The sequence below is a fragment of the Meles meles genome, chromosome 7 (assembly GCF_922984935.1).
Source record: "Meles meles chromosome 7, mMelMel3.1 paternal haplotype, whole genome shotgun sequence".
NCBI lineage: Eukaryota > Metazoa > Chordata > Mammalia > Carnivora > Mustelidae > Meles > Meles meles.
Genome location: NC_060072.1, coordinates 95,233,304 through 95,245,693, shown reverse-complemented (window position 1 = coordinate 95,245,693; position 12,390 = coordinate 95,233,304). Strand labels below are relative to the sequence as shown.

The following is a 12,390-nucleotide window of genomic DNA, read 5'->3' as shown; positions in this document are numbered from 1 at the left end:
ACACACTTTTGCTTGACTATTGCTTCCTGACAATTGTAGGATGTTCATATTTTATTTAATGCACTAGTCACATATCCCTTCTAAAGTGTAAGGCATTTAAGGGCAAGAAACCTGTAGGTTTTCTACCCTATCTCCAGTGCCTGAAATGGTCCCTGGCATCAAATAGTCTCTTAAAAGCTAGAAATGGAGAAGGCAATAGACACGTTCAATCTATCCAAAATATACAATTAACTCATTGGTTCTGCTTATTTTGTCTTGTTTTGTTTGCAGTTTTGTAAAGGCTTGTTAAGATGTGAAGCATTCTTTTGTTTCCTAGAAATGTATCACATTTTCTTTTTCAGAGAGCTTTGCTTGGGTGGCTCAGTTGGTTGGGGGTCTGCCTTGGGCTCAGGTCATGATAGTCCTGGGATCAAGCCCCTAGTCAGGCTCACTGCTCAGCAGGGAGTCTTCTTCTCCCTCTCTTCTCCCTCTACCCCTCCCCTGACTTGTGCACTCTCTCTCTTATAAAAATAAATAAAAAAATTTTTTTTAAAGAAAACTTTCTGAAACAGACTCTTCGCTAGAATGGAATGACATAAAAATCTAAAGACATATACTTAGGAACTAAAGATATTTTTATGAAAATGTGGTTTCCTACTTTAGCAAATACTATTATTTCTTTGAGAATAATGCAATTCTTTTGATTGAGTCTTTGACAGCTTGTTTTACTTGCTTGTTTCTCAAGGTATAAATGAAGGGGTTCAGCATAGGAGCAATGGATGTAGTAAGGACTGCCACACCCTTATTGATGGCCACTGATTCCTTTGCTGAAGGCTTAACATAGATGAAAATACAGCTTCCATAGGTGATGGAGACTACAATCATGTGGGAAGAACATGTGGAAAATGCCTTTTTTCTTTGTTGGGGAGAAGAGAATCGTAGAATAGCCTTGATGATGTATATGTAGGATAGAAGTACACATATGAGGGTCATAATGAAGGTCAACACAGCACAGACTATGACCATCTCCTCTATAAGCCATGTTTCTGAGCATGATATTTTTAGGAGGGGGGATGCATCACAGAAAAAATGGTCAATAACATTAGAGTCACAGAATTCCAGATTTAGGCCCAGGCTAAGTGGTGGGAGAATGATCAAGAAGCCCGCTGTCCAGCACCCAAGGATGAGTCTTCTACAGACCCTCTTGTTCATGATGGTCACATAATGCAGGGGTTTGCAGATGGCAACATATCGATCATAGGACATGGTGGCCAGGAGAAAAAATTCTGTTACACTAAAAAGATCAGTAAAAAAAATCTGAAAGGCACAATTGTCATATGTGATTGTCTTGTCATCTGTTGATATGTTGTACAAATATCTGGGAATACAAGCAGAGGTAAATGATATCTCTAAGAAGGAAAAATTTTGTAGGAAAAAGTACATGGCATTCTGAAGGTGAGAATCTATGAAGGTAAGGGAGATGATTATCAGGTTCCCAGTTATACTCAACATATAAGTGAGAAATAGAAAGATGAAAACCATAATCTTCAGTTGTGGATCATCGGTCAGTCCCAACAGGATAAAAGTGGTTATTGTGCGGTTTCTCGTCATTGACTTCTGACTTCAATTCAATCTGCATTTAGAATTCAGGTATATTTGATATAGATGTAGTGGTAATTAATGGGAAAAAAACTAAGCAAATAATCACATGCATTTACAAAATCAACACACTGGTATTCTAGGTTCTACAATTGGGTGGTTTTGGTAAATTCAGGAGATATTTTAAAAAATCAGAAAAATCTGTATCACACTCCAAAATATTATGGGTGCTTTCTTTTCATTACATTTTATTTGCAATTTATATATTTTTTACTTATACCTGGGATTTGATTTTCCCAACAGATAGATTTGACTGCTCATGTTTTGTAAGATTATTTTGTCCCTAATTCACAGAATGAATCCTAAAGCTGAATCTTAAACTTTCATTATCACCTTCATACGTTTCCTTGAAGTTTTGTTTTAATAAGGAACAAATCACAAATAGTTTGAGTCTCACTATATAGGCTCTGCAAATCCATTACTGAAGATGGCAAGTTCTAGTATTATAATTTTAAAAATATGTGTTTCCTTAAAGAACTCTTTTCTCACTCATGCATTTCTCTGACTTTCATATTTTCTTTTTAAAATTACACTAATTTCCTACTGTGGTATGGGAAGACAGGAAGTATTTTGATGACAAATATATTGTATAGAATGATAATATGTACGTGTTGGATGAAAGATATATAGGGATGTAAAAAATAATTACAATTTTTCTTAGTTTTCAAACTGTTTAGTTGAGGTTGAAACACATTTCAAAATATTGTTATTAATATCACTAACTACAAAAAAATTCAGATTGAGCTATTAAACACATTCTTCAAGCATGACTTGCTTTCACTGTGACTCAGTTTTTATAATCTACAGAATGGAAATAATATTTTCCTTCATCAAAAAATTAAAGACTAATATATAAAGTACTTAGAATGTACATGGCTGATAGAGTGATAGGTTTATTTTAACTACTTCAATTACCTTGTCCAGAATGATTTTCCTATTAGTTACCTTACATTCAATCATCAATATGCTATAGTCCTGTTTGTTCTCAAGAACATACTGAAATAATATGTGCCAGAATTTATCACTTTTGTTTTTTTGCTTTTAAAGTTTAGGAAATTTCTAAGTAGAATCTGTACCTTCAACCACCCAATATTCATAGCATTATCTCATAACTTACCTTAATACCACATACATGTTTACCTGCCATGTTTTTGCATTCTAATCTCCAGATTAGAATGTTTCACTAATTTTTTTTTTTGCTGGTCTCTCATATGTTGACATAATTCTTAACACTTTTAAAAAAGATTTTATATATTTATTTTGTCAGAGAGAGAGAGAGCACAAGCAGAGGGAGCAGCAGGGAGAAGGAGAAGCAGGCTCAAGGGAGCCTGATGTGGTACTTGATTCCAGGTCTCTGGGATCATTACCTGAGCTAAAGGCAGATGCTTAATGGACTGCATGACCCATGTGTCCCAGTTGTTAATACTTTTTTACTTCTTAACACAATGCTCCCTTTGAGTATTTTCTTGAACTTCTAATTTCTAAAAATGATTGTGCTTCAGTTACATAAACAAATGCACTCCAGACAAATGAATCTCCAAAATGAAACTCAATTTTCTGTACTCTCATCCTATTTCTCCCACTGTGTTTTTTTAAATAATCTAACTTGTATATTTATTGAAGCTTTATTATATGCTAGACACTGAAGCCAACATTTTACATGGATTATCTATCTGGAGTAATCTTCCCTCCATTGTGCTGTGTTTCCCCACCCAATCTCAGTTTCCAGTCTCCAGTTTTGCTGGGCGTGCACATCCTCAGCCAGCCACTGGTTAATAGTTTTTAGTTCCCAGAATTTGCATTTGTGAGATGTATCACTTCATCATGGAATTCAAATTATGCAACTTTTAGGTGACCTCTTATTTATTGTTGCTTAAACTAATGTTATCAGTAACTACACACTATCCAAGAATAAAGTGCTCTAAAAATGATGTTTAATACCCAGATTAGAACTGACATTGCTAAGTTTTTAAAAAAACATTTAATTTATTTTAGAGAGACAGAGTGTGTGTGAGGTGGGGGCGGGGCAGAGGGAAAGGAAGAGAGAGAGAGAATCCTAAGAAGACCCTGCACTCAGCACGGAGCCCAGCCTGATGCAGGGCTCCATCCCAGGATCCTGAGAAGATGACCTGAGCCAAACCCAAGAGTTGGTTGCTCGACTGAGAGCCACCATGGTGCCCTTCTATTGCTAAATTTTATACAATCAGTAAAGATTCACTTACTATAGGTGAATATGACCCAAGTCTCAAAACAAATGTAACTGAAATGACAGGATTCATAATACTTACACTCTGGCAGTTAATCTTAGCTTCTCTCTATTAAGTTAACTACAATTATTCTTATAGCTACAACTTAAAGATGCATATAATGTTGAAAGCTTCTGGCCCCTACTGGCTGAGTCTGGCCACTCCTGCAGTAACAGCTCTCAGGAATATACATAATTTCCTCACAGTTTTTATCTTCAGGTGATTGTATCAATTCCCACACAATAGCTGTAGTGCCATCACAAGCCTAGGAAATAGGTATTTTTGTTTTAGTTCAGTTTTTTTTTTTTTTTTAACTCTCAGCCATTGAGAAGAAAAACAGGTTCAGGGGACCTCTGGAAGAGTGGATGTTATGAACTGTTTTGCTGAGAGAAGAGAATTTTCCAGTTTCCCTAGCTTGATATTTATTTGCCATATCTGCAGCAAAATTAATAAACAGAAGAGTCCTTGGTGACTCAGGTTCAAAAATCTCAACGCAGTGATCCGAAGGGGCACGTGTACCCGAATGTTTATAGCAGCAATGTCTACAATAGCCAAACTATGGAAAGAACCTAGATGTCCATCAACAGATGAATGCATAAAGAAGAGGTGGTATATATACACAATGGAATACTATGCAGCCATCAAAAGAAATGAAATCTTGCCATTTGCGATGACGTGGATGGAACTAGAGCATATCATGCTTAGTGAAATAAGTCAATCGGAGAAAGACAACTATCATATGATCTCCCTGATATGAGGACATGGAGAAGCAACATGGGGGGTTAGGGGGATAGGAGAAGAATAAATGAAACAAGATGGGATTGGGAGGGAGACAAACCATAAATGACTCTTAATCTCACAAAACAAACTGGGGGTTGCTGGGGGGGAGGTGGGATTGGGAGGGGGGAGGGGGCTATGGACATTGGGGAGGGTATGTGCTATCATGAGTGCTGTGAAGTGTGTAAACCTGGCGATTCACAGACCTGTACCCCTGGGGATAAAAATACATTATATGTTTATTAAAAAAAAAATTTTGGAAGGGGAGGCGAACCATAATAGACTATGGACTCTGAAAACAACCTGAGGGTTTTGAAGGGTCAGGGGTGGGAGGTTGGGGGAACAGGTGGTGGGAAATGGGGAGGGCACGTTTTGCATGGAGCACTGGGTGTTGTGCAAAAACAATGAATACTGTTACGCTGAAAAAATAAATAAAATGGAAAAAAAAATCTCTAATGAGTCATCTGTGTCATCATCTTGTATCATTTGACCTTAGGGTAAAAAAAAACAAAAATAAAAATTAACTTAACACAGTAGCAGTGGGAACATGTCCTTTAGAGACAGGAAAAGCAACAGAGTCATTTAAGAGACTGGTAGGAGAACATTGACTCTTAAACTAGTCCAGTTTTTTTTTTTTAATTCTTATGGTGTAAGGTAGATAAAAGATGATAGATCTCCCTCTCTGCTTTTTCAAATAGTTATGGAATGAACAAATTATGTGCTAAAATATTTGATTAGATATATAACAACAGAAAAATCAGAAAATTAGATATATAACAACAGAAAAATGAAATATTAGAGGGAATATTTTGGAGAATACCTTTCATTCTTTCCTTCCTGTAAACATATGCATGTTTGTCAGATGTAGCAAGTACAAATGCATGAACATTAAATTAAAAATACCTCTGTATTGAGATATACAAGTTGTCTCAGCTATTTTACCCTTAAAGTGTGTGAATCTTGTTATATCTTAATTATTATTGAGATACATCATTTTAAATCTATTTAATTTTAGTACACTATATTAATATGACATCAGACTTTAAACCAAAATTGATCAGTGTCATAAATGTATAGTGCTTCCAAAGTTTCACCATTGTAAAATATCACTGTATGGATAATTATACTGTTTCCAATTACCTTAAATCATTTAGCTTCTTTTTATATTTTTTACCATTAGAAAAAATTTTATAATGATTAAAAAAATTGTGGGGGCGTCTGGGTGGCTCAGTGGGTTAACCCGCTGCCTTCAGTTCAGGTCATGATTTCAGGGTCCTGGGATCAACTCCCGCATCGGGCTCTCTGCTCAGCAGGGAGCCTGCTTCCTCCTCTCTCTCTGCCTGCCTCTCTGCCTAGTTGTGATTTCTCTCTGTCAAATAAATAAATAAAATCTTAAAAAAAAAATTGTGAAAATATTTTTTGTACATTGTCAGAAAAATGATAGAATTGAACTCTCTTCATAATATTGATATATTTCTGTGTTTTTAATTAATAATTTTATTAATTCATTATTTTAAGAAATAATTAATATCTTCTTTTAAATTAAGTGTATAAAGAGTATCTTTGTGCATACACCTAAGTCATGAACATACATCTTCTTTTTTTAAAGTAATTATTACCTTGATATATTTCTGTGTTTTTAATTAATAATTTTATTAATTCATTCTTTAAAGAAATAATTAATATCTTCTTTTAAATTAAGTGTATAAGAGTATCTTTGTGCATACACCTAAGTCATGAACATACATCTTCTTTTTTTAAAGTAATTATTACCTTCATTCATTTATGATTAACATGGGTCTAGGTTGGGTTACAGATTTGTTACAGTAAAATTTACATACAATAAATGGACCATTTTTTAATATTTCAGTTGAGGAATTTTTACAAAAATATACCTCTCTAATTATTACTACCACTGAAAATACAATGAATATTTCCATTTCCCTACAAAGTTCCTTCATGTCTCTTCCTATTAAAACCCTCTAATCCCAGCCAATGGAAATATACTTTTCATCATTTTATATTAAATTTGATTTTTTCAAATGCAAATCTTTTTCCTGTGTTTCATATGAATGGAATCATACATAACATTCTTCCCTTCTGTGTTTTATATTCATCTTTTTTTAGAAGATTTTATTTATTTATTTGAGAGAGATCACAAGTAGGCAGAGAGGCAGGCAGAGAGAGAGAGGGGAAGCAGGCACCCTGCTGAGCAGGGAGCCAGATGCAGGGCTCAATCCCAGGACCCCAAGATCATGACCTGAGCCAAAGGCAGAGGCTTAACCCACTGAGCCACCCAGGCTCCCCTATTTTCAACTTTTTTTTTTTTTTTAGGTGTTCCATAGACTTTTTTTTTAATTTTTTTAATTTTTTTTTCCATTTTATTTATTTTTTCAGCGTAACAGTATTCATTCTTTTTGCACAACACCCAGTGCTCCATGCAAAACGTGCCCTCCCCATTACCCACCACCTGTTCCCCCAACCTCCTACCCCTGACCCTTCAAAACCCTCAGGTTGTTTTTCAGAGTCCATAGTCTCTTATGGTTCGCCTCCCCTCCCCAATGAGGAACATCCATATTGTTTTCCCAGAGTTACTGCACCAACTTGCATTCCCACCAGTGGTGTAGGAGGATTCCCCTTTCTCTGCATCGTCATCAGCATCTGTCATTTCCTGACTTGTTAATTTTGGCCATTCTGACTGGTGTGGGGTGCTATTTCGCTGTGGTTTTAATTTGTATTTCCCTGATGCCAAGTGATGTTGAGCACTTTTTCATGTGTCTATTGGTCATTTGGATGTCTTCTTTGCCAAAATGTTGGTTCATGACTTATGTCAATTTCTTTCTTTTTTTTTAAAGATTTATTTATTTATTTGACAGAGAGAGATACAGCAAGAGCAAGAGGGAATAGAAGCAGGGGGAATGGGAGAGGGAGAAGCAGGCCCACCACTGAGCAGGGAGCTTGATGCAGGGCTTGATTCCAGACCCTGGGATCGTGACCTGAGCCAAAAGCAGATGCCCAACAACTGAGCCATGCAGGCACCCCCTATCCATTTCTTGATTAGATTATCAGTTCTTTGGGTATTGAGTTTGATAAGTTCTTTATAGATTTTGGATACTAGCCCTTTATCTGATATGTCATTTGCGAATATCTTCTCCCATTCTGTCAGTTGTCTTTTGGTTTTATTGACTGTTCCTTTGCTGTGCAAAAGCTTTCGATCCTGATGAGTCCCAATAGTTCATTTTTGCCCTTGCTTCCCTTGCCTTTGGCAATGTTCCTAGGAAGAAGTTGCTGAGACTGAGATCGAAGACTGTGCTGCCTGTGTTCTCCTCAAAGATTTTGATGAAGTCCTGTCTTAGATTGAGGTCTTTTATCCATTTTTAGTCTATTTTTTTGTGTGTGGAGTAAGGCCATCATCCAGTTTCATTCTTCTGCATGTGGCTCTCCAATTTTCCCAATACCATTTGTTGAAGAGATTGTCTTTTTTCCACCGGACATTCTTTCCTGCTTTGTTGAAGATTAGTTTACCATGGAGTTGAGGATCTATTTCTGGGCTATCTATTCTGTTCCACTGATCCATGTGTCTGTTTTTGTGTCAGTATCAAAGTGTCTTGATGATTACAGCTTTGTAATAGAGCTTGAAGTCTGGAAATGTGAGGCCACCAACTTTTTTTTTTTTCCCAACATTACTCTGGCTATTACAGGTCTTTTCTGGTTCCATATAAATTTTAGGATTATTTGTTATATTTCTTTGAAAAAAATTATTGGTGTTTTGATAGGGATTGCTTTAAATGTATAGAGTGCTCTAGGTAGTATAGACATTTGCACAATATTTGTTCTTCCAATCCATGACCATGGAACATTTTTCCATTTCTTTATGTCTTCCTTCATTTCTTTCATGAGTACTTTATAGTTTTCTGAGTACAGATTCCTTGACTCTTTGGTTAGATTTATTCCTACATAACTTATGGTTTTGGGTACAATTATAAATCGGATCAACTCTCTTTCTTCTGTCTTGCTGTTGGTGTATAGAAATGCAACTGATTTCTGTGCATTGATTTTATATCCCAACACTTTAATGAATTCTTGTATGAGTTCTAGCAGTTTTGGAGTGGAGTCTTTTGTGTTTTCCATATAAAGTATCATATATCTGTGATGTCCATCTGGTCCAGTGTGTCATTTAAAGCCTTTATTTCCTTGCTGATCTTTTGCTTAGATGATCTGTCCATTTCAGTAAAGAGGGTGTTAAAGTCCCCTACTATTATTGTGTTATTGTTGATGTGTTTCTTTGATTTTATTATTAATTGGTTTATATAATTGGGTGCTCCCATGTTGGGGGCATAGGTATTTAAAATTGTTAGATTTTCTTGTTGGACAAACCCTTTAAGTATGATATAGTGTCTTTCTTCATCTCTTATAGTCTTTGGCTTAAAATCTAACTTATTTCATATAAGGATCGCCACCCTAGCTTTCTTTTGTTGTCCATTAGCATGGTAAATTGTTTTCCACTCCCTCACTTTAAGTCTGGAGGTGTCTTTGGGTCTAAAATGAGTTTCTTGTAGACAGCATACTGATGGGTCTTCTTTTTTTTTTTTTAAGATTTTATTTATTTATTTATTTGACAGAGATAGAGACAGAGAGAGCAAGCAGGCAGAGAGGCAGGCAGAAGCAGAGAGAGAAGCAGGCTTCCCACTGAGCAAGGAGCCTAACGTGGGGCTCGATCCTAGGACCCTGAGATCATGAACTGAGCTGAAGGCAGCGGCTTCACCTACTGAGCCACCCAGGTGCCCCCATGGGTCTTCTTTTTTTTATCCATTCTGATACCATGTGTCTTTTGATTGGGACATTTAGCCCATTTACATTCAGGTAACTATTGAAAGATATGAATTTAGTGCCATTGTATTGCCTGTAATGTGGCTGTTACTGTATATTGTCTCTGTTCCTTTCTGGTCTGTTCCTTTTAGGCTCTCTTTTTGCTTAGAGGACTCCTTTCACTATTTCCTGTAGAGCTGGTTTGGTGTTTGCAAATTCTTTTAGTTTTTGTTTGTCCTGGTAGCTTTTTATCTCTCCTTCTACTTTCCATGATAGTCTAGCTGGATATAGTATTCTTGGCTGCATATTTTTCTCATATAGTGCTCTGAATATATCATGCCAGTCCTTTCCGGCCTGCCAGGTTTCTGTGGATAAGTCTGCTGCCAACCTAATATTTCTACCATTGTATGTTACAAACCCCTTGTCCCAAGCTACTTTGAGGATTTTCTTTGCCACTGAGACTTGTAAGTTTTACTATTAGATGACAAGGTGTAGTCCTAGTTTTATTGATTTTGAGAGGGCTTCTCTGCACCTCCTGTATTTTGATGCTTGTTCCCTTCACCAAATAGGGAAATTATCTGCTGTAATTTGCTCCAATATAACTTCTCTCTTTCTTCCTCTTCTGTGATCCCAATTATTCTAATATTATTTCATCTTATGATATCACTTAACTTTTGAGTTCTCCCCTCATGATCCAGTAGTTGTTTATATCTCTTTTTCTCAGCTTCATTATTCTCCACTATTTGGTCTTCCATACCAGTAACATTCTCCTCTGTCTCATTTATCCTAGCAGTAAGAGCCTCCATTTTTGATTGCATCTCATTAATAGCTTTATTGATTTCAGCATAGTTACATTGTATTTTTTTATTTCTCCAGAAAGGGATTCTCTAATATCTTTTAGGCTTTTTTCAAGCCTAGCTAGCACCTTGATAATCATCATTCTGAACTCTGGTTCTGACATATTACTAATGTCTGTGTTGATTAGGTCCCTAGCCCTTGCTACTGCCTCTTTTTTTTTTTTTTTTTTTGTAGTGAGATTTTCCACCTTGTCATTTTATCCAGTTAAGACTAGGTGAATGAGAGAACAAAATATTAAAAGGGTAGCAATGACCCCAGAAAAACATACACTAACCAAATCAGAAGAGACCCCAAACTGGGGGGGGGGGCAAAGGAAGGGGGAGAAAAAGAAAAATATATATATTAGACTGGTGAATAGAACAAAGCTGCACACTTGATTTGGGTGTATTTTGGTCTGTTAGAAGAAACTATCTCCTAAAATTTTGAAGAAAGAAAAACTTGTATATAGACCAAAAAAAGGGTTAAACACGATGAAGAGATGGAATATGAATGTGAAGATGAAAATTAAAATAGATTCTAAAAAAGGAATTGATAAGATAAGAAGTTGGTTGAAAAGAGGAAAGAATGTAATCAGGCTGGAGACTAGTTTTAAAGCATGCACTCAATTTAGGGTATATTTTTTATTATATTATTATATTATATATAATATATATTATATATAATAGATATTATATTATATATATATAATAGATATAATTATATCTATTAGAAGAATTGTATCCAAAATTTTAAAGAAAAAAACCTTATATTTACACAAAAAATAAGGTTAAAAACAATGAAGGAATAAAACACGAGTATGACAATGAAAATTCAAAGTTTTGAAAAGGTATTGGTAAGATAAAATAGTCAATGTTAAAATAGGAAAGAGGAAAAATTTTAAAAAATGGAATGAGAAAAAAATGAAATAAAAAAAATTAACTCTGAAAGACTAAAAGACCATAGGGGGGAAAAACCCCATGAATTCTACGTGTTGCTTTCCCCTATATCTGGAGTTTTGCATTTCTTGATGGTTGGTGAACTTGGTCTTGCCTGGATGTTCTTGCTGATATTCTGGGGGAGGGGCCTGTTGCAGTGATTCTCAAATGTCTTTTCCTGAGGCAGAATTGCACTGCCCTTGCCAGGGGCCAGGCTAAGCAATCTTCTCTTGGTAGCTTTTTTTTCCTGAACACTTTCTGTATAGCTTTGGAGGACAGGAATGAAAATGGCAGCCTCCCATTCTCCCATCCCATAAGAGGGAAGAATTCAGGGCCCCACTCCTCAGTGCACCCTCCTAGAAAAGTGGTCAATCCACTTTTGTGGGTTTTGTAATTGAGTTCTAGCTTCAGAGAAGCTCTCCCTGGTCTCCGGGTGTGCTCCAAGATCACTCATCCTGTGAGCAAGCATTTCTATCTTTGGCACATGGCTGGGTTTGGAGTCTCTATTGCCAGTAGATACCTGCAAGGTACTCCTATGTCACTCCTCCCAGAGAAGGAATGAGGTCTCTCTGGATCTCTTCAGCTGCAGTTGCCCTGTTGTGCCTTGGATCATGGCTTAAGGTAACCCCAAGCTGGGACCACACTCCTCGGCTCTGTCTCTGCAGTTGGCTTCGCTGCTCCAATACCTGGAAGCTCTGCCACACTCTGACATCTCTCGTCTTTTTGTGTCCCTGTGGGTGCTGAGACCACATTGTCCCCATGAGGGCTCCACCTCCTACTTAGCCTCTGGAGCAACAGTGGAGCAGACTTATAAAATTTCTGATTTTGTGCTCCACTGCTCTCTCACTTGCTGGGTGCTGACCCCTTCCCCTTGGTCTATCTTTCTGTCTCTTCAGATTCACTTCTCCACATGTCCTACCTTCCTGAAAGTGGTCAATTTCCTGTTCCTAGAATTGCTGCTCTTCCCCTCTTCGACCTCCTGTTAAGTTTGTAGGTGTTTGGAATGGTTTGATAACTATCCATTCAGTTTCCTACTCATCCGCCATCTTGCTCCTGCTCCATGTTAAGGAGTTTTTAAATGGAGCCAGGAGGCCATTAAGGAGATGGGTCTCATACAAGTCTTCACTGGTGGAACCATGAACTTTTAA

General features: G+C 36.7%; 1 protein-coding gene across 1 annotated transcript; it reads right to left on the bottom strand.

The window, feature by feature from the left end:
* Positions 1–651: 651 nt before the first annotated feature.
* LOC123947082 (olfactory receptor 6C2-like) lies at positions 652–1,590 on the bottom strand. The gene has a single exon (XM_046013056.1). The coding sequence runs from the start codon at positions 1,588–1,590 to the stop codon at positions 652–654; it is 939 nt and encodes a 312-aa protein (XP_045869012.1).
* Between the last annotated feature and the right edge of the window lie 10,800 nt (positions 1,591–12,390).

Bases quoted from the DNA above. Each gene is read 5' to 3' on its own strand.
- LOC123947082 (XM_046013056.1), bottom strand. From the start codon at position 1,590: ATGACGAGAAACCGCACAATAACCACTTTTATCCTGTTGGGACTGACC.